Source organism: Excalfactoria chinensis, chromosome 15 (genome assembly GCF_039878825.1).
Source record: "Excalfactoria chinensis isolate bCotChi1 chromosome 15, bCotChi1.hap2, whole genome shotgun sequence".
Taxonomy (NCBI): Eukaryota; Metazoa; Chordata; class Aves; order Galliformes; family Phasianidae; genus Excalfactoria; species Excalfactoria chinensis.
Genome location: NC_092839.1, coordinates 10,962,379 through 10,984,719, shown reverse-complemented (window position 1 = coordinate 10,984,719; position 22,341 = coordinate 10,962,379). Strand labels below are relative to the sequence as shown.

At 51.1% G+C, this 22,341-nt stretch overlaps 1 protein-coding gene across 1 annotated transcript; it reads left to right on the top strand.

Moving 5' to 3' along the window:
* The first annotated feature begins 4,265 nt into the window (after positions 1–4,265).
* Positions 4,266–16,590, top strand: RBM38 (RNA binding motif protein 38). Its single transcript, XM_072350118.1, has 4 exons — positions 4,266–4,581; positions 4,983–5,106; positions 5,661–5,715; positions 15,079–16,590. Exons 1-4 carry the CDS (start codon positions 4,414–4,416, stop codon positions 15,377–15,379), a joined length of 648 nt encoding a protein of 215 aa, XP_072206219.1. The 5' UTR covers positions 4,266–4,413; the 3' UTR covers positions 15,380–16,590.
* Positions 16,591–22,341: the final 5,751 nt, after the last annotated feature.

Below are 22,341 nucleotides of genomic sequence, written 5' to 3'. Positions count from 1 at the left end.
ACTGTTGTTTTTTAACCCTTGTAGACTGATGAAAATTTACAGTGAGGTGATGATTTCCATTCTGTGGGCCTGGAGTACCAAGGCCAGTCCTGGTATATTATTCCAGAAGAATTATTTCCTGATACAGCACCAATTCATACGTTCCATTCACAAGCTTGAATTTATTTCAAATGGAAACTAATCCATCAACCTTCTCTCAGAGAACGTATGCATGTGATCTATACCCTTTTTGTTGCCGTGTTGCTGTCAATTGCCTGTTAAGATACTGATGACGTTTCCTCATCCACAGTGATGGTGACGTGCCGGCCAGCTGGGTGCAGCAGTGCAGTAAGGAGCTGGGTGCAGCAGCCCCAGAGAGCTTTGGCCTCCTGTGCCCTACAGCCCTGCTGCTCTTCTGTGCCAATGTGCTGGCTGGGGTTTTGGTTTTTTGCACAAGGCATTTTGCTGCAGACCTTACAGCGTCATGTAGAAACTGGAATCGTTCTGCCCGAAGTTCAGGCCAGGTAACTGTGTTGGTTTTCTTTAAGTACCTTTCTGGACTCCATGGATACAGTTTTTGTATCCAATATTGATATGTTGTTTTGATGTCTAGACAGTTCAATTGTGTTCATATCCTGGGCAGAGCCACTGCTCCGCAACGAATCTTTGCTGCCTGGTGTTTGAACAGAGTAGACATGGCAACTAGAAGGCTTGGAGAGTTTCTAACCACATCTCCAAAGAAGGTTAATTAGCCCTCGTGTGATCATCTGTTTTTTTGGTGTACAGTATTCTGCACCTGGCAGGTTCACTGCAGGCGTTAAATATCCTCCAAAAGTATCAGAGTTTGTTTGGAAGAGGAGTATCAGGGTAGATGGATTATTCATCTCATTAGATGTGGCAAGGCAGAAGTCTGTATTATGAAGGTCTAAAGGAGGCAGTGCAGATGGCTGAGAGCCGTCAGGTTCATCTGTGTGAAGCAGGATAGAAGAGCCCTCCTCAGCTCTGCCCCAGTGCTGCTGACAACTCCAGCTCTGCAGAGTCAACCAGCAGAGTCCTGCACATCAGGCTGTTTCATCAAGGCTTGCCACCAGCCGCTCCCAGCCGGCCACCTCGCAGGCAGCAATTCAGCATAGAAGGACTATTTTGCCTTTCTCACCATTAAGGCTCATTTTTGGTCAAGGGTATGTTACCAGACAGATGCTTCCCAGCCACACCTCTCAGTCCTAAGCATGGCCTCAGCATGCAGGGAGCCTGTAACGTGTATGCCGAGTGCTGGAGCATGTGGAGGAGAAAGTGTCAAGCTGCTGTGCTGCATCTGAGCCTGATTTGAGGAAATTTGTAGGGGAAGTGATGCTGAGGGTACCAGTGAGCTGCGGGGAATCTCACTGCCACAGCTCATCTCTTCTCATAGCTGGGAGCAAAGCTCTTGCAGTGGGAGCACCCAGCAGCTGGAAGTGATTTTACCATCCAATGGACTTTGATTCCTGACGCTGCCTGTCAGCCCTGTGAAGTACGGGACTGGAAGAAGGGGGAAAAGAAGTAGCAGGATCTGCATGCATGCCATCAACAAAAGACAAAGCACAGCACTCCGAACTGTAGAACGTCCGTATTCATGTGGCGTCCTGTTGTGCTCTTTCATTGCAGGTTACCTGCAGCATTAGATCACACCACTCTGGGTCCACCAGAGCTGACGGCCAGCCTGTGTGCAACCAGTGCAGCCAGCAAAGGAAATGGAGCTCGCTCAGCATCCCCAATTCTGAAATATTTCAGAACAGAAAATAATCCTGTTGGAAGACTCCTACTAATGCAAAAGCCCATTCAAAGAGCACTGCTGATTAGGAACATCCTCTATTCAAATATTTTATTAAAAGTGGCCCGAAGAGAAAGAATTTGTATTTTGTAATTGTCGTTGCAGCAGCTCTGAATGAAGCAGTGGTCATGGTGTGTTCGGGGCATCAAAGCAGAAAATCAGACAAAGGGCCCAGATGCAGAATTTCCTGCCATAACCTAAACCAAATGCCACTGAACGCAGCTTCCCCCAAGGTCTCCCTGCAGCATTGCTGCTCACAGCCGAGCTGGTGGCCAGCATCCAGGCTGAGCATTAGTAAAACTAACAGACCAAACTGTTCCCACACTGAGTCCCTTGCTCTTGAGCTAACTTATTTAGCTGCTGAGCATCTGAAAGGCGTGTTTCATCTACTGTTGCAATAAGCAGTGAGCGGGTATCCATGACAAAATCCAAGGGCACTGCCCTGCAGCCACGAAGGCTTGGCTGAGCAGCAGCAGAAACTGCAAAAGGTCAGAGTTCCACGGTAGCACTGCTCTAAAAATAAAGCCCGTCGGTTTCTTCAGAATCGAGGGACATTCTTTAATAGCTCTCAGATCAGATGTGTGCTATCTCAACACGCTGCTCCCAAACAAAGGAGAAATGCACACGAGGACGGCACCACTGAGCCGCGCTGGCAGCTGTTCTGTCCATCCCTGCAAGAGAGGGACAAGAGCAGGGCAGGCTTTACAGCAAGCAAGGAGCGGGGCTAGCTTTCCCCTGCAATGAGTTTGCTATGTACTTTTCTTTGATCCTGCTCTAGTGCTGTCAGGCACACAGCTCCCTCTGCCACCATTTGTTGCCCTTCCTTTAGACAGGGCCGTTTCTATGGCTCTGTACCTGTTTGATCTTACAGCGCCGTTCCTAAAGCTGCCAACAGACCATGCGTGCGGTTTGGTGACCTGCAGCTGCTCTGGGTGTGGGATACGCTGCTGCTGGAGCCCGCTGGGAGGAGCCTTTGTGTATCAGTTCTGCATCAGCCTCAAGGAGTAGATGAATGTGAGTAGAAGTATATGAATGTAAATAAGAAATCAGTGAGCTCTCTGAACTATGTTGAATTACTGTGAAATTAGCTCTCGTGAAGCTACTCTTACTTTCTTTATCTTTCCCTACATGCCGTGTTTGTAATAGCTGCACCACGAGACAGGACGTTTCATTTCCCATCCTGCTTGCAGGCTGTGGCAAAGCAAATGCACGCTGCCCCCAGCCCACGGTGCCAGAGGTACAATGGTATTCAGAGTGCGGATTTAATCCTCATTTCTCTCTTCTCTTCTGCCTGCCGAGAGCTCCCATTGCTGTCTGTGTGAAAGAAGAGGAACTGGGACTCTTCCTGAGAGAGGTGGGGTGCAGTGAGGCGGAAAGGAGCAGTACGTGTGATGGTTTTTGTTCTGACGGGAGCATCGAGGGCTGAGATGCGTGTGGTGGCTTTTGAGGACTCCAGGAGCTTTGCCTTCCTTGGGGCAGGAGCCTGTGTGCATGGCTTGAATCTCTGCCACCATCTGGAGCGGAGTGAAGCTCCGTTAAGGGCCGGTGACCAAACGCCAACTGGGTTGTTACTCACTGGGTTGGCCCAGAGAGCAGCTGAGGTGCAGTTTGTGGGGGAAGCCGTGCAGGCAGAGGGCAGCGATGCTGTGTCACAGAGGTGCAGCTCCCACTGTGTTCTAATCCTGGGGTGTGCCCTGGGCTGCAGGCTGTGCTGCTGGGGGGCTGATGACCGATGGTCCCTGGCTGCTCCTTGTTCAGAGGGTGCTGCTGTGGGATGTGGGCTGTGCCGGCCCAGCTCCATCTGCCTTCTACAGCAATCAGTGGAAAGGTGTGCTAGCCTTAGGGCCTGCGGCTTTAGGAATGAAAAGCTCAGCGGCTTTCCTTTCTTCTTTAGGGCCATGGAAGCAGCGCAAGAACAAATATTAATGAATAACGGAGTGCAGCCCTCAATGCATTCCTTTCTCTTGAAATAACTGGCTTTTCTCTGTGGGCTCTGCAGAAGAAACGTCCGTAGAGGCCGAGTCTGTTCAGGAGCTGAAGGATGGAGTCAGACCCCTCAACGGCTGAAATGTTACCCCTGCATTTATCGTGCAGCAGCAGCTCCTCGCTCTGCCCCACGGTACCGCCATCAGCACACACGGTACCGCCATCAGCACAGCGATCGCTCCGGCTGACGGGATCCCGGGGCTGGGAGCTGCTGGGGGGCCCCCCCGCCCTCTCAGTCCCGCAGGCGGAGCAGCGGGTGGCGGCGGCGCGCCCGAGGCGGGCACTGTGGCGGGCATTGTGGCGGCAAGGCGCTCCGTCCCGCCCTCCTTCCTTCTCTCCCTGCGGGGCCGCTGCCCGGCGGGCGCAGTGCCGGACTACGCGCCCCGAGCGCCTCTGCGCGGCGGCGGTGCGGCGCGGGGCGGGGCCCGGGCGCGGCCCTACAAAGGCGGCGGTGCGGAGCGGGGCCGATACTCACCGGCACCGGCGGGAGGGGAGGGCGGGCGGCGCCCGCGGTGACGGGACAAAGCGCGGCCATGAGCCCGCTGTAGGCCGCTGGGAGCCGCCGCCTCCAGGGACGGAGGGAGGAGGGGGTTCTGGCCGCGGGTGGATGCCGGTTGCGGCCGGCCGCGCCCGGCACCATGCACACCGTGCAGAAGGACACCACCTTCACCAAGATCTTCGTCGGGGGGCTGCCCTACCACACCACCGACTCCTCCCTCAGGAAGTACTTCGAAGTCTTCGGGGACATCGAGGAGGCGGTGGTGATCACCGACCGGCAGACGGGCAAATCCCGGGGATACGGCTTTGTAAGTGCTGCCCCGGCGCTAAGCTCCGGGACGGGCTGCGCGGGGTGCGGAGCGGAGCGGTGCCGGTATCGCCCTGCAGCCGCCGCCCGCCGTCCCCTTTCCTCGCTCCGCGTCTCCTCGCGTCCCCCGAAGTTGGGGCTGCTGGGACCGGCCCCGCTCAGCGCCTGCCGGAGCGCCGGGAAGGCGGCGGAGAGCCGCGGGCTGAGCGCAGCACGTTTGGGGCACGCAGCCCGTTTGGGGGCCGAGAGCGCGGGGCGCTCCGAGCAGCGGAGCTGGAGCTGAAGCTGGAGCTGGAGCTGAGCGCCCGACCGAAGCGCGGCGGAAAACAAAGCGGTCCGGGCGCCTGTTGGCGGAGCGCTCGCGAAGCGCGGTCGCTACAAACAGCGCGGTTGTCCTTCCAGGTGACCATGGCAGACAGAGCCGCGGCTGAGAGAGCGTGCAAAGATCCCAACCCCATCATCGACGGCAGGAAAGCAAACGTGAACCTGGCCTATCTGGGAGCAAAGCCGAGGAGCATTCAAACCGGTGAGGAGCCCCAGAGGTCCGCCCCTCTCTCTGTTAGGACGGCTGTGGCACGGGAAGGAGCGCTGCGGCTGGTTTGGCCGGCTGCCTGCTCGCCCCTGGGCGATGCTGACGGAGGACGCGCTGTAGTCGCGTTCTCTCTGTGCCGTATCCACTTACTGTACCTGTTACACCAGCACAGCGCACCCGAGTTCATGTAACTGAGTTACAGCCCTTCCCTTCCACGGCCGATCTGTTTCCCTGCTCTCCCCTCCGTTACGTCAGTGTTCGCACCGAGATCCATTTCATCGTTTTGCCCTCGGGTTTAATTTTACCCGCGGTGTCTGGCAGTAGATGGGGCGCTGTGCCTGTCGCCTGCCCTGATAACCGCGCTGGTACGCTGTCCTTCAACCTCAATTCCCATCTGCTGTGTGCTGTGTATCCAAATGAACTTGCTTCTGAACGGGGCTCTAAGTTCGCTCACACACGCAGCACACAAAATGGATGTTCTGTGTGTGTCTGGTGAGGGCACAGTGGGGACCATCTGGTCATATTGCTCTCCTGAATGTATTTTTCAGGTTTCACCATAGGTGTGCAGCAGCTCCACCCAGCCTTCATTCAGAGACCCTTTGGGTAAGTGGATGTGTTTCTTAGCAGTCAGTTGGAAATCAGATCCGCTAAAGCAGCTTCCTTGTTATTTAAAATGCATCAGCTCTGGAGCGGGGAGTCGCAGCAGCTGTTGTGGGTGCTGGGAGCGCTTTATTTCTGGTGGAGGTTTCAGAAGTTTTGTGCATTTGTCAGCTTTCAGATAATTCCTTTATCCTCACTAAGTCTCAGTCGTAGCAAACCCGGCGCTGCTTTGCCAGCATCGAGAATTCACGACAATTCAGATAGGTGGAAAATAGTTCCTCTGTTGCGGTACTTGAGGTGTCAAAGCAATTAAGCAAATTCTGTTCTCATGCTTCTCAAATAAGAGCTGCTTCCTCTGCGCGGTTTCCCACGTAATAGTGCTCGGGGTACAGTTTTATCCTAGAAAACAAATTGCATTGGAAACAAAGTCTGTTACTTAATGAAAGTAACACTAGGTCAAAAATTGATTTTGGACAGATGTTATACAAGGCTTGAATAGTCTGCAAAAGTGGGCTTTTGTCTGCTGTTTTCAATAGCTTATACCATCCCTGCTCGGGTAGAAAAGTCCTCTTTTTATACATCTAATAGGATCTGGCAGCTGCTCGGGAAAAGACAAGTGTGCTTCACGAGAACAATAGTGACTGTCATACTGCCTTCATTTAACTGTTTAATGATTGATGCCGTTCCTTTTCTGCGCCATTTCAGAAAGTGAATATTGATAAGGTTTTTTATTATTATTTTCTAAGAGCATTAAGAAAGTAGTGCATTTTTTAAGGCTTTTGAGCACCTCTCCGTTGTGGTTTTTATGTGGCTAATATAAATAGATGGGATTTTAGCCTTTGTCAACAGAAATATTTCATCCCTTCCCCGTTCTCTGTTCGTAGCATTTCTTTTGCCTTTTTTGAGGGGTGAAGGGGAAGAAAAAAGCCCAGCTAACAACGAAACAGAAACAGCCTTTTCTTTTTGAGCAGCTCACTTTTTTAGCTTCAAATCCAGAAGAATGTGGGATCGAGTGAGTAGGTGTTCCCTGTGATCCAGGCGGCTACTGTTCCACTTCTTGGTTTCATCATTAAGCCAGCAGAGCTGCACTTAGCGCATGCAACAGGGAGCACTATACATTATTTATCAGTTGCCAAGAGACAGGAACCAGGAGAGCGGAGGGGTGGGAGGGGAGGGGATTATATATCGTTATTTGCAAGCATCGGTAAACATGAATTTCATTGCATTCAGTCACCTCTGGAGCAGAGTGACTAGAAATGTGGGTTTGGCAGGACGTGGAGCCATTTACCTGAGCACCACGGCTGGGGTTGCTCTGTGGCTTCTGAGCACAGCATCAGGTGCTCAGTCAAGCAGTGGGGCTTGGCTGTCGGTTTCCCCTTTGTGTTGTCAGTAGATCAGCAGAAACAAGAGCCTGCCGGGCTCTGTTCTCATATTCCCTTGAACTCACAATGTTCTTTGTCCTCTGTGGGATCTGAGGATGGATGAGGAGTTTATCGGGGTCCTGCAGTCTTTGGAAGTGCGGCCAACTTGCTGTTCCCCATTTGCTGTCCATGTTGTGGAGCTAATCCTGGTCTTCCCCGAACAGACCCCGCTGTTATCTCTGCTTTGTTGCACACGAGGTGTTGCGGGGTTCTCCCCCCATACCTTCTGTCTCTGCAAAGTGTTTGCATCCAGGGATTGCCATACAGATCCCAGGAGAGGATTGTTTATGGGATGTGGGGTGTTACATGTGCAAACTGGATGTGGCAAGGAGGAAATGAATGAACGGCCCACGATCTGTGAGACAGTTAGATAAAACAAGCCACAAAATGCAGGTTTTTTTGGTAAAACTTGAATGGAAATTATGATGAAAGTTACCCAAACATTCGTCAAGGTTATTTATAAACCGAAGGCTTCCCCGCAGCCCCAGGGACCCAAATGCAGCTGTAAATATTGCCCGGGGTATGCGGAACAGAAAGAGAAACCATGAGGAGCCTCTCTCCTTCCTCCTGCTGTCCTGGCAGGGGAGGAGGCACAGGCGCAGCAGACAGCGCGGAGTCGGTAGTAAATCCTGTTTTGAAAGTAGTCTCTGGGCTGTCGTAACTGGAGATGTTAACTGTAATGTGAGGTGAGGGATGTGGCTGTGTCAGGGTGACTTGGAGAGCTGGTCTCTGGGGTTAGGGAAGCAGCCCTGGGCCTGGGGGGCTGAGTCTGCGGCTTGTAGGTTGCACTTGGCTTGGAGGCAGGTGGGAATGGTGCAGCATTTTCCTGTGGTTACCAGCGGACATGGAGCTGTGCTTTTGTGACCAGAGGATGGGAAGACTCTTCAGATGGGCTTATGTCTTACTGCAGAAACGGCCCTTTAAAGAAATGTTGAGAAATATCTGAGACGTCTTTGGAAGCTGCTAGGGGTACAGGCATAGGCCACTCGACCAGGAGGGTTGGTGATGTGGCAGAGCTGCCTTGTGCCCCCACTGTGGTCCTCTTCTCCGGGAGGTTCAGGTTGGATATTAGGAAAGATCTCAGAGTGGTCAGGCACTGGCACAGGCTGCCTAGAGAAGTGGTGGAGTTGCCGTCCTTGAGGTTTTCAGGATGTATGTAGCTGTGGGACTGAAGGACGTGGTTATGTGGGGTGGGTGGACAGTTGGACTCTGTAGTCTTAGAGGTCTTTTCTAGCCATAATGATTCTATGACCCCTTTGCCTCAGGCTGGCTTGAGCCCTGCAGGGAGGGGGATTCCCTGGTCCTCCTCTTCCCAGCCTTGCTCTCAGCTCTGTATGCAGGCGGTGCATGGCAGCTGCATTCCTGTGGCTGTGCCTCAGCAAATGAGCTATCTGTGTGGGAGATCTACCAGTGGCTGAGTAAGTGACTGAGCTCTTGGAAACTTTCAGCTGTCTCTTGCAGCAGTATCCAGCTCTTTCCATATCTGCACATGAGATGTTGCTCCAGAGACTTCACCTCCCATCCTTCTGCAGTTGCTTATTTTGCTGTCCCGTGGTCCCAGACGACACTGGAAATGGTTAAATCTCTGTGATTTTGACATTTCATGCTGCAGTGGGAAGTGGAGGAGGTCCCTCTCTGTGTCAGCCCACCCTCCCTTGCAGCTGCTTATCCTTAAAGCTTCTCTATGAGTTAAAATTGAATAGAAACCAACTTTCATCTTTCAGTGGTTGTGCTGGCAGAGAGGCGCAGGCTGCCCTTGCTCTGTTCAGGCTGACAGCTGGCACCCCCAGCTCAGCTTCCCATTGCACCGTGTCCCAAAGCTGGCCTGCTGCAGGACCCCCGGCTGCTCTGCTGCTCCTGTGGGGCAGGCTCACCCAGCACCTGTTGTGTGTCGCGTGCCAATAGCATGAAAGCTTTTCGGGGGGTGATTTCCTAAGAAACACTCAAGTTTGTTTTCCGAATGGCTTCAGCTGCTAGTTCTCAGGCGTGCTTACTGCTATTCAGACCAAAAGCTTCCCAGGCAGGAAGAACTCTTTTCTTTTGCTGTTTTTAAGAATAGACTTGTAGTTATAAATGGATCTGAAACTAAGACATCTACTTAAGGATGGCAAATGCTGGTACTGGGGCCAAGGCTGTGGTGCTGTTGTTTTGGATGCAGTATTCTCATGTTCTGCATCTTTATAGAAGACAAAAAGAGAGCATAGCCTGATATACTGACCATACACGTGGCTGTACTGCTGGGGTGCTGAGCTCAGGGCAGCGCTGGATCTTTCCTCGGGACCGAGCTGTTGATTCAGGCTTCACCTTGCCATTCTGATGTGTGTGAAGGAGAGCAAGGCTGAGCTGGCCCTGGCTTGGTCTCATTAACACGTGGCTCAAGCTGTGCCCTCTCCTCTGTGTGGCTCTGGTGGTGGATTTGCTGTTCTCCCTCCCAAAGCAGCAGCAGCAGCAGCCCAGGTCCTTTCCCCCACCTACAAGGAGCTGAGGAGCAGCAGATGTAAGCCTGTCCTCTTCTGATCCATTGCCACTTTAATCCCAGTGCAGCAGATTTGTGCACGTGCCTGAGTTTTCAGAGCAGCCCAGCCCGTTCCTGATCTCATCTCTCTTGAGCGCAGCTGCTGGTCCCTAACTCTGTGCTATTAAACACATGCTCAGTAATTCGAATGATAAACGCAGCTCTGACCAGCCTGCTTCTGAGCTGGGGACACCGTGAGGGAACAGTTGTGCTGATAATTTGGTAGCAAGGACACTGGGTCACTTCTAAACATGACTTATATAAAGAACTTGTTCCCCGCAGATGGAGCAGGCTGCATACCAGAGCTAAATATACTTTATGATCACAAAAGATGAAAAGTCTTGGACCTCCAGAGTTAAAACTCACTCTCCTGGTTCTTAATTTCTTGATCCTGTAAACAGGATCACACTGACCCCGATTCCCTGCGTGTGTCAGCTCTGCTGTGCCCTTGCTGGGGGCTTGGGGCAGTCACTGAAGGCACAGCTGGCAAGAGAGAGACCCCAGAAACACTTGAAACGCTGCATTCTCTATTTCTGATAAAAGAAAACCTATTATTTCATTGCTTCTCCTGTAGATAAAGCACACTGCTTCAAAATACTTTTCATAGCCAAGCAAGAACTGTGATAAATGTATAAAATTTTAATTAAAAATCAATGGAAAGAATCATATAAAAAGAAGTTTGCTAAAAATGGAGTCAGTTAGATGTAGGCAGCTTAATGTCTATGTTATAATCAAGCTTGTCAGGTGCTGGAAAAGACTTGAAAGATGTTTCTGCAGCTTTTGCTCCTTCCCAAATTGCAGAAGAATGTGGGAAAACTCAGATAAAAATGGAATTTCTGGGGCTTCCTGGACATTAATCCCTCAAAGCCATTAGTTTTCCTCCTGTCTGGACACAATGAATATAGCATCCTACTGGCTTTCTCTCCTCGATGCTGAAGGCACCTGCGGGTGGCTGCGGTGAAGAGTTTGCTGCTGCTTCTGTCAGTCTGTGTCTGTTTTGGCTGTGCTGATAACTGGATTGCTGACCAGCTGTGGATAAACTTCCACGTGGCTTTTTCCTTGGTGCTGGATGGCTCTTGTTTCAGGCTGATCTTATCTCCACCTTCGCTACCTGAGTGCTTTCCAGCCAGCTTCTCCAAATCTATTTTTGGTTTGGCCCAGTGTCCCTTTGTTTGGGATTAACATTGATCTGCCTTTTTCCTGTGGCTGTGTGGGAAGCGAGACCTGGAGGATAAAGCTGAGAATGGTTGAGTCTGGTTGGTAAGTGGTGGAGCTCAGGATGTTCCTCTCGGGCTCTTGGTCAAGAATAAGGATTAGATGATTGTGAGGAGAGGCAATCTCATCTTTGCTAGGCATCCTCTTTTGTTTTTTGCTTTTCCTTTTCCACCCCTCTGCACTGGTGCTGCTTCCTGATGGAGGTGTAGGTGGCATTTAGTTTTCTTTGTTGCTGTGAGATCCACCTTCATTAGTTTGCATCACAAAGCCAAGATAAGCTCACACTGTGAAATTATGGCATGGCTGGGCTGTATGAGGTGCTCAGCTACTGCAGTGCTCCCTGATCCCTAAGGTTTTCTTTTCTCCTATAGAAAATGAAGTTAGTTTGAAATCACACATACTCCATGTTGGCATTTGTATTTCATAAGCAATGGTTCTGGAGGGGCTCAGCAGTCAGTTGGGGTTATCACTGAATCCTACAGCATACTGACTTCTTCCCCTGTACTGATTCCTGCCTGGGACAGTCTGTGACAGGCTGCTCCTCAGCCATTGCCACCAGCACACTGAGGTCCTGTGGCAGCCAAGCAGGAAACCCAGTCGTGTACCCGTTTCCAAAGGACTAGAGGAGGAAGAGCAGAAGGCAGACAGGCAAATTAGTTGCAAAATGAGCAGAATTTTTCTTTGTTTTTCTTTTTTTCCTTTTTTGGTGCTGATTTGTGTTTGTGTCACAGTACTGCAGGCAGGGCTGCATACACAGCCACGGGGCTGCAGAGTTCACCCTGGTCTGTTTGGAATCTGGCTGATGAGGCAGAAGCCATTGACATTTCAATGCACGCTTTAATAGGGACATTTCAGGAATCAGAAGCCTGTATGTCAGTGGTTGAAACCCAGCCTGTGTCAGTAAATGCTGATGGACTGCAAAGCGGCCGGTGCAGAATCAGTGTCCCAATCTGCATCAAACCGTTCTGCATCGTGTTTGGATGTGAGAGCAGGACTTGAATTAGTTGCATGGGTTAAAGCACCCGGGCAGCTCCTTGAGGTGATGTGCACCACCTTGGGATTGTCCTTCAGGAATGTTGTTCCTGGGGCATCAGCCATGGCAGGATGTGTCTGTACATCACTTACAGCACAGCGCTGTTGCAGCACTTCAGCCAGGGGTTTTCTCAGAGCAACTTTGGTCTGATGCACTTAGACTCATGAGTCCGCTTCAAAATCTCCCTTCAAACCTGTCACCTAGGCTATTGTTGGACGTGTTATGTCAGGACAGGCAGTTTTTCACGTTGCTGTGGTACTACCTACCAGCTGGAGCCCAGCATCCCATGATGTCACTGCTGATGCTGCATACCCAGAGGGCTCAAACACAGCCGTCTGTCCTGGCATCACGTGTTGGGGTTGTGTGGGTGTCTGTGTAGCAGCTGACGGGTCAACATTGGTGGAAATGGAGGCCAAATTCCTGGGGTCGAATGCTGCAGTTTGTGCCTGCAGTGGTGGACACAAAGGGCTCTGTTTCTTTTATCCTTCAAGGAACAAATGGCTGGCCATGGCAGTGGTGTTTGTGTGCTGATCTGTGAGGCTGCCAAGAGCCCTGTGCCCCTTCTTGTTTCCCAAGTGTTTGTGTGATGCTGTATCCCTCCTGATGGAGGACTGCACTTGTCTCCCACCTTGGCAAAGGCAGCTCTTGTGTGGCTGGCAGAGCTTGAGGGGGCCGGGAGCTCCAGCTCTCTTAGACCATGTGATTCTTGCTGGGCCTTCACCCACCATTACCACCAGTGCCATCAGCATCTGCTGCATCTGCTGGTGGGGGAAGCGGGGGGTGGTGGCAATTGCTGCTCACCTGGGTGATGTTTCCTACTTGTGCTGTGCATTCTGGATGAAGTTCCCTTCTGACTTGCAGGGCCTGTTGTGGAGATGAGGAAGGGAAAGGATCTGAACACGTCTCATTGTGGAGATGTTCAGGTCACAGTTTGCTGATTTTTAGAAGATTTCAGCACTCCAAAGGAGGGGTTTAGGGTGTGTTTTTTTTCTGAAAGATTTTCAAATAAAATGAAGGAGGGAAAGGGGTTTTAAAACCTTCTACAGATGCTAAATGCAGCCAGCAGCTAACTTCATGGTGCTGTACTGGTTTTGTTGTCTTTGTAGCTGCAAGTAATCCAAGTGACCTTATCTTGGGTTGGGTTATCTTGACTGTGGAAGGACTCGCCATCTGTCTGCTAATTCAGAAGCCCAAACTCCATAATATCTGTAGTGAATTTCCTATAGCTAAATGCTAGAAACACAGACCAGAAGAGCTTTCCCTTCGCACAGAACGTGATGCTGGAGCTGCAGTGTTTTTTCAGTGCAGTAAACTGACGTGTGATGTGTGCCTGTGCATGCATTGGGCTGGGATTTATTTCTGGAAGCAGAGTACAAGAATACTTATTGTCTCGTTAGCTAATGGTGCTTTTTATTCAAAGAGGCATTGAAGAGATGGGAATTGTCCTTGCTGAGGAAGTAGTAGTGTAGGATGTTGCAGGCTCGCTGTCTCTTTGGAGCGTGCTCTAAGAGGAGCCCTGTGCTTAGCGGCAGCCCCCAGAGCATGCACTCACAAGGGGGGTTGTTCTGATGGATTTCCCAGATGCTGTCAGCCCAGCCGGGTCATTCCACAGGCGAAGGCTCGATGGCTGAGCCCAAGGAAGAGGTGCCTGCTGCTGCAACCCGATGCGGGCATGGGATGTTGAGCCTGAGGTCTGAGCTCTGGCAGGAGCTTCTGATTCAACCGTGCTGGTCTTAATTTGGATCACAACTGCAACCAAAATGATTCAGTGAATGTCTGTCACCTCATTTCATTCCTGTTAGTCACTGGCTGATATTGGGTACCGTGTATTTCTGGACTGAAAGGCTGTGAGCTCCCTCTCTGTACAGCTCCGAAGGTGACCATTGCATTTAATCAGCCAGACAGGGAGGTGGTGGAGCCTGGTGCTGCTCCTCTGGGCTGTCTCCTTTCATCTGAGGATGCTGATTTCAGAGGCAGAGTTGCTGAGAGGGGGAAGGATAACAATCATTCTCTCCTAATGCAAATTGCCTAAAGGAAAAAGAGCGTGCAAGTGGCAAAACAAGAGAAAGATCAGATAATGTGTGTGCTTGTTCGGGGGAAGCCTTTCTTCTGCTTGTAGAGCAGGTGAAAGCATCCACTGCTGGCTGGAGAGCAAATGGGAGCAGCCCCATAGCTGCTGGCAGGAGCAGCCCCAGGGCTCTGCAGGCACCGGCTGAGGCCCCAGGCAGCACCCAGATGGGCAGAGGGAGGTGAGAGGCCCTGCAGAAGCTTCCAGGCCATGACTGGGGCAGTGCACAGGGTTCTGCTGCCCTGTTTCTGACAAGGATCAAATGGATGAGTGGGTCCCTGAGCAGCTGAGCTCCGCTTCGCAAAGCGCTTCAGGCATGCAGCAGCCTGCAGTGTGTGAAAAGCCTGTGGGAGGCTTTTAAAAGTGGTCCTGTTTGAAAATGCGCTGTCACACTTCCACACAAAAGTCCCCAAAATGCTTGAATCTGTTTAAGCATGGTGCAGTTATACCTTGCTTTTTGTTTGCCAAAGCAAGCGGAGTTTGGGACTGGGGGATGTCTGTGGGTCACTGCTGTCACTCAGTGCAGCATGGCAGCCCGATGGAGAGCCCTTGCATATGGCAGGCACCTCCTGGGGCATGGGGCTCTGCTTTTTGGTTGTAACGTGCTGTCAGCTACTATTTTGGCAGCCCTAAATCTTTTCATGGGCCTTTCCTTCTGTTTTTATTTATTTATTCACTTATTTGTTAACTCCTTAGTAGCAGTTTCTAACAAATGAGTAGGCAGTTCTGCATGAAGCATCCCCAGGATAGCTCATTCTGTGCATGGATGCAGTTCTTGCTGGCAGCAGCTCGAGGTGCAGACTGGTGCAGACCTGGAGCGCTGCAGGGGGTTCTGACCCAGCAGCCACCAAAGAGCATTACTGGGGGGAAAAAACAACAGAAAGAATATCTCATGTTTTACAACAAACACCTTGTAGCATTGCCCTAAACATCCCATGTTGTGGAAACACCGGCCTAAATGTGTGCTAACTGATAACAACAGGGAAGGCCTATGGCTGTTCCCAGCACAGCCATGATGGGGCACGGGGAAGGGAGCATGGAGCTGCAGGCCATAGTGGCAGGTGGGGGCATGCGGGCAGGACCCCTCACTGACCCTCTCCCTTTGCTCCCACAGACTCACGCCTCACTATGTTTACCCCCAAGCTATCATTCAGCCCAGCGTGGTGATCCCCACCCCCGTGCAGTCCATCGCGTCTCCCTACATCGACTACACCGCCGCCAGCCAAGCCTACTCCCAGTACACCACAGCTGCCTATGACCAGTACCCCTACGCTGCCTCTCCCGCCGCGGGCTTTGTGGGATATGGCTACACGGGCGCAGTGCAGCCCCCCATCACCGCCAGCACCCCGGCAGCGCCCGCCACCGCCTTTGTGCAGTACCAGCCCCAGCAGCTGCAGCCCGACCGCATGCAGTGAGCCTGCACTGCTGGGACAGTCTTTTGCAATGGAAGGATGCAAGGAGGACAACAGAAGCAACAGCAAAAGAAAAAGAAAAAAAAAATATATACAAAAAAAACAACCACCAAGATGCAAAAAAAAAAAAACAAACCCAAAGCAAAAAAACAAGGAAGAAAAACCAAGTCACCCTGCCCCCGTGTCCCGTTTATTTAGGTGCATAGCAATACCTAAGCTATTTATAGTGTTACGGGCAAACCCAAACCCTCGCAGTCTGGCTGTGCTCATGAAGAAGGACTTGGGGTCAGTTTGTTGATCCGGACAGATCCGCGTCTTGAAGGTGTTCTTAAAGTGACTGAAATGATTCACAGGAGAACTTGGGCTCCTTGCACACAGCGCAGTCTGCTTCCATCACCTGTGGGCTTCTTTCTGACACCCCTCCCCCCATCAGCCCTCCTCATTGAACCTGCAGTCTTCTTATTTACCGTTGGTGTGCAGAGGTACTCAGAGAACGCGGAGAAAAGCAATCTTATTTTTTGGTTGTACAAAAACTTTGTAATACTCAGAGATGCCTTACGGGGAGAAAAAAAGAAAAAAAAAAAAGAAAAAAAAAAAAAGAAAAACTATTTTTTAATATTTATTGCGATTTTACTCGCATGAGCTGTGAATTGCAGACAGAAGAATAGTAGTAAGTATCTGCCTTGTTTAATTCTCGTTTTACTAAATTATTGTACGTAGTTCAAAGTTCCTCAGTAATTGCTGAATCACTTCAACTTGCAGGAGGGGGAATAGCAGCTCCAAGGAGAGCCGGGTATTCCTTTAGTCAACGCACTGTACTATTTTCTTATTGTAATTGTTACTCTGTTAAGATTATCTCAAATTTAGGTATATTTTTAAAATGCAAAAAAACAAACCAACCCAACCCCACACCAAACCACCGAGAATACGGAACCTTTTGTCTACTTGAGTAGATCTTTTGTTACGATGCTGCAAACTATGGAGACATTTACAGTATTTATGTCAGAGATTGGGGGCTGTTGGCCAGCAAAGCTTAGGAGACAACAGCAAGAGTGGAGCAAAAGGAAGAGAGGTGTTTTGTCGCTGAACAAATGGGTAAACGCGACCTTTTTATGCTTATAATGCAACAGCCAAATAAAGGGAGAGAACGGGCAATGTAAGTTAAGTGCATTTCTACAAAGAACAGCAATAAACTATTTTAACTTTTAAAATGATTGGATGCTGTTACGGAGTCGTGTTTGCTTGGCTGCAGTGCGTCAGGGCGTATCAAACCGAGCTGTTGCAGCTGGTTTCTGTCTGTGATGTGCCAGGGTGGGATCTCAACCCAGTGCTGCATTGTGTGGTCTCTGCCTGGGTACAGCATGTGCTGTTTGTTGCTCTGTGTCTCCCCTGTCACCCCTGGCTCTCAGTAATTGGGGCTTTCTGAGCTCTGGGAGCGTCGTGCTGGGGCTGTGTGGTCTCTGGTGCTCAGAGCGCTGGGTACTTGAGCACAGCCAGCCTGCCTGGAGCAGGGCAGGTGGGTGCTGAGCCTGTGCAGCAATGCTTACACCTCGTGCAGCCTCAGTGCAAAGCCGGGCAGCTGCGATCCCACCTGAGCCCAGAGCTCTCAGGCCTCCTGTGCGTTGCTCATGCGGCCACGTGTGACTTGACCTCGCTGACCTGCTTTAGAAATTTGTTTTTCAAATTTTGACCATTAGAAATTTCCAATCTTTGTTTTTAAAAGTAAATAAAATGATTCTGTTTGAACACGCCAGCAATGCATTTCATCTCTGCAAAGCGATGGCAGGGCTGGTGCCAAGAAGTGTTGCATCTTTGGCACCAGGTTGTGTTACTGCTCAGGGGTGACGATGCCTAAAGCTGTGATGGGGGAGAAGGGTGCCACGGGACAGAAGCAGAGGCAGGATAGTTCTGTATTGGAACAGCTGCCCTGCTGAAGTTACAGGCACAGAGCGGGCATGTCTAACGTCATCAGTAGGCTTCAGAGTAAACAGCCCATCTAGATGAATGGAAACAGCTCATTCCTCCCTTGTTCGTGCTGCATGAGAATGCAGAGCCTGATGGTGCTCTGTTAGCTCTGCTTGGGGTTTTACTTACAACCATGCGGGTGACATTTATTTCCTTTTTAAGTAATTACTTTCTGTATACAGCTGTGGGGCTGCCAAACAAGTAAGAGCTGAGCACCGCGTCCAGCCCAGCGCTGGCAGGATTGGAGCCTGGCCGCTGGCTTTGAAGTCCTGTTGGGGTGGGGATTATTCAGCAGTTCCTTCTCCCTGTTATGAGTGGGGGGCACATTTGGGGGCTGGGAGCTGCTGGAGGTGCCTGGCTCTGCAGTATCCCTGCACCCAAACCCCAGTATGGTCTCACAGCAGGGCTGAGCACTGTCTGCTGCCTGCACCTGGGCCCTGCCTCTCCCTCAGTCAATAAGAAGACCAAGGTGGAGATTCATCTGTCAAGAAAAGTGCTTAAATTGCCTTACAATCGTTTTAAAGCTTAATTATTACTATTTTTGTGTGTGCATTGCTAGAGGGAGCCTCATCTTTCCCCTGTGCTTCTGTTGTCATGGGCCAGAGCTTGTGCTGGGCTGCCATTACCGTGCTGGTGCAGGCCACCTCCCTGCAGCTGTGCCTGTATGCTCAGTCATTTGCAAGACAAATGCAAATGCTTTTCCTAGGAAAGCATCACACTGGGGCTATCCAGGTGAGCATTGAGCTGCAGCACATCCACCTGCTGTCATATGTCGGCATCACCTTAAATGCCAGCACTGAGGCTAAGCCAAGCTGGGCATCACCTCCCATCCCTCAACAGCATGCCAGGACTGTCACCCTGACCCAAAGGACAGTGACACCCTTGTGTGCCCAGGCAGTGCAGCGCTGCCCTTCTGCTCAAAGCCAGAATTTCATGTCTGTGAGGGAAAGGCCTGAAGTGGGGGTTTGGTTGCATGGCAGCAGGGATGCTGGTGGCACTTGCCCTTTAAAATGAAAAGTTCACAACAAAATGCTTTTACCCCCTCACACACAGGGAATGCTAACAGCATCCTTTTCTTTTTCCCCCACTTCTGGCTGAAACTTGTTTTTCCCTCCTTTGTGCCTCTCTGAATCCTGCCAGCGCAGAGATTCCCTTGTTCAGAGAGAAAAAAAGGAAAGAAAAGAAAAGAGAGAGAGAGAGAGAGAAAGAAAAAACTTAAGCCTGGGATTAAAAACCCCATCACTAAAATAGTTTGAATAACAAAGTCAACTGCCTGCACGGGGGACTGCCGCATGCCTGTCACATATCACCGGCTGGGCAAGGTCATGTGCTGCTCCAGATAGTTCCTGGCAAAGCTTCTGCTCAGCCCGATAGCCCCGCAGCTGCTGATAGTGCTATGCCTGCAGGAACAGCCACAGCGCTGCAGGACGACGTGGGGGAGCAGCGAATGTCAGTCTGGGGGCAGAGGAACGGGTTCTTTTGGCACCTCGCAGCCTCCAACACTTCCCATGGGATGGGGCATTCCAGGGTCTCACTGGGGGATCTGTCCTCACCCTGCAGACTAATCCTTGTCCTGACTGTGGCACAAACCTGGGAGCACAGAGGTGTGCCGTCAAGGGGACGATAGTGCAGATAAGGCCCCGCTGTGGGAGGGCAATGACAGGCTCAGATTTATCAGCTGTGTGCTCAGAGCCCGGCAGCACCAGGGCTGGGGGACAGCGTGGAGATGGGGAATGGAGATATCCCACATGGAGAGATCAGAGCTTCATGTGCTGCAGTGCTTTAGGGTGAAACTGGGCAGTAAAGGCAACAGCCTGAGAGCCACGAAACCTGGGCTGTGCCCCCAGCAGGTGTTGGGCTGCAGAGGTTACACCCGTCCTCTACAGATGTGCATGAGTGCATTCATTGATTTGTGCAGAGATTAACATTCATGCATAACATCTGAAGAATTACGAAGAGATTTGTTTAAACGTGCATATATCGTTTGTTGATTTGTTTAGATGTTAAAAGTCCACGTATGTAATTTGATGACACGTAGTTTGATACAGTTGTGTTTAGATTCGGTGTTGCACAGCCCCATGTCTCAGCAGAGACAGAGGTAATGCCCACGTGTGGGCACCATTGGTGTTGGGTGCTTGCAGAAGGGTGTCCTTCACTTTCCTGTGAGAGCCACTCTACCCAGCTTCCATCAGCAATGCAAGAAAGAAGCTTAAGGAGAAATAATGCAGCACAGAAAGGCCGGAGGTGAGCTGCAGCCCCGTGCTCGGAGGTGGCTGGGCAGCCCAGCATTCGTTCCCGTTGACATGACAAGCCCCAGAGTCCCAGCAGCAGATTTTGAGGAGCTTTTAGACATGCAAAGCCAGAGAGCGTGGCCTTTTGTAAATCAGCGAGGAGCGTCTTGCCTCAGAAATAGCACCGAGCATCTTATTACATGTTCAACACTCAAAAGACCTTTTAAAATCGGGCTAAGCTTGCCTGAGTGGTTCCCATTTAATCTCTCCCTCTGGATAAACACTGGGGAGCACACAGATACAGCCGCCCATTTGTTTTCTTGAGTAACATCAGCTGCTCGTGTTTACATTTGCTTCCTACATGCTAGCGGGTTAAGTAAACCTGGAGCCCTGCGAAATGAAAGTGAAATGAAAGGAATACATGGTACCATTATTTTGCTGAGATCTGGCTTTAAAATTACCAGATCTTGGGCATAAAGATGTTGAATGAGCCCTCAGGGGAAAAAAAAAAGCCTTCAAACCCCGCATCCTACTTTATTTTCAACACTGTACATTACTCGTGACTCATTTTAGTAAGGTACACCAGTTCAGTTTCCTGTTTCTGACTAAGTTTATGTGTGTATATATTCATACATTAGTGATATATTTATGTGTTCTATAAAAAAGTCTCATTAGAAACATATATGCATGAATACACATACATATTTTCTATCAGCTGTGTGCGTATTAATATATAGATGCATATCCATATATACAGGGACAGCTGTGCAGTACAGTCAGCCTGGACATGAGAAGGCTCCAGGGGGACCTGAGAGCAACCTTCCAGAATCTGAAGGGACCCCCAGGAAAGCTGGGGAGGGACTTTTTATAAGGGCTTGTGGTGACAGGACAAGGGAAAACAGCTTTAAACTGGAAGAGGGGAGATTTAGATGAGGTATTCAGAAGAAATTCTTTACTGTGAGGGCAGTGAGACACTGAACAGGTTGCCCATTGAGGCCATGGATGTTCCCACTCTGTAAGCATTCGAGGTTAGGCTGGATGGGGCTGTGAGCAACCTGGTCCAGAGGGAGGTGTCCCTGCCTACAGCAGGGGGTTGGAACGAGGTGATCTTAAAGGTCCCTTCCAACCCAAAGCATTCTGTGATTCCATGATAGTGTACATTTGTACACCATATACCTACATAGGAGGGGTGCAGGAGCAAGTGCTGCCTGCTGGGTGCTGGGGGCTTTCCCGTCTGCATGCATGCTCCCCCCATGCCGAACCCAATGAATTGCCTGCAGGGCTCACAGCGGTTTTGCAGGAGCCCTGTGGTTTGTGGCAGCATTCCCATCTGTGCACTTCGATCAGCCAACCTCGAGCACTTCTTCAGTCTCACTCAAACACAGCTATTTTGGGCACCTGCATGCCGGACGAGAGTTCCAGCCCTGCCAGCAGCTCTGCACGAGCTTGAATGGAAAAATATATATCTATATACACATATAGCCCTTCAGCTGGGGGACTGCTGGCAGGAGTCAGGCTGCCCCAACCCTGAGCACTGCCATCCCATCCTGCATGGGTGAAGGGGAGGTGCTGCAGCCCAACTCACCTCCATCCCTCTCCTCATCCCCATTCCCGCTGCCCCCCCCAGCCTCACCCTGCCCAGCCTGCTGAGCCTCCCAGCACCACCAGGATGAAGTACAGAAAAAATAATAAATTGAATCCAAATGTTTATACCATTGGCACTGTCTGGGGCATGTGCCTAATAAAGATGAAGACTATTTTCTTGTAACTGCCTGCTAAATTGCCAGAAATGGCTGCTGAGCAGACTGTGCAGAGGGAGGATTGGAGAGTGGGGGACTGACCTGTTGGGACAGATGGATGGACAGACAGACAGATGCTATGTGTCCTGGCTGCTGCACCGAGATGCTTGGGAAAGAAAAACAACAACCAAACCAACAAAGCCCAGCCTGAGCCATTGCAGCAGAATGGCTGCAGTGAAGCGACCGGGCACTTACTCATTTCTTCAGCATCAGGCTGTGAACGGGGCCCCGGGGGCCGTGGGGCTGCCGGCTGATAAGGAGCTGCTCCCTTAATCTCCAACCCCAGCAGCTGGGCGGGCAGTGGTGATAACGCACATGCACGCTGTGTCTGGGGCTGCTGTGGTGTTTGTGTAGGTGCAGGGGTGGGATGCAGCGTGCCCACAGCTCAGCACCCTGCTGCCACCCCCACAGGGATGCCACACAGTCAGGGCACAGCACACAGCTGTCGTCAGGGTGGGTGTGGGCAGCCCAGCTTCTGATGGGGTATAAAGCCAAAATCGCAAAGCTCGGTTAGCGCTGCCAAAATAACTCAGGTCAGTGAAATGGCAAAAACCAACTGTGGAGCTCACAAGCCCGAGGAGCTGCTCATCAGTGTGAGGGGCACGGGGACCTGCAGACCCCCCTGGAGATGTGCAGGAGCTGGGATGCCCACCCGGCACTGGGACCATCCCAGCACTGGGAGCACGGAGCGCTGCTGCTCTGTTCCGCCTCTCAGCTCCTGGGATGACTCCACAGCCCCCGTGTGCCAAACTGCACACACGATAAGCTCTGCTCCAAAGCACATTGTTGTCAGAGGGCAGCAAGATAATATCTTAAAATAGCGCTGCGTGACATTTGAGGGGGCTGTGCCACTGCCCTTCCCATGGGCTGCCTTCCCTGCCCGCCCTCCCCAGCTCTGGGCAGGAGCATCCCGTGGGAAGGCTCTGCTCCGAAGAGCTGAAGCAGCCACGTGTAACTGCGGAGGCAGCAC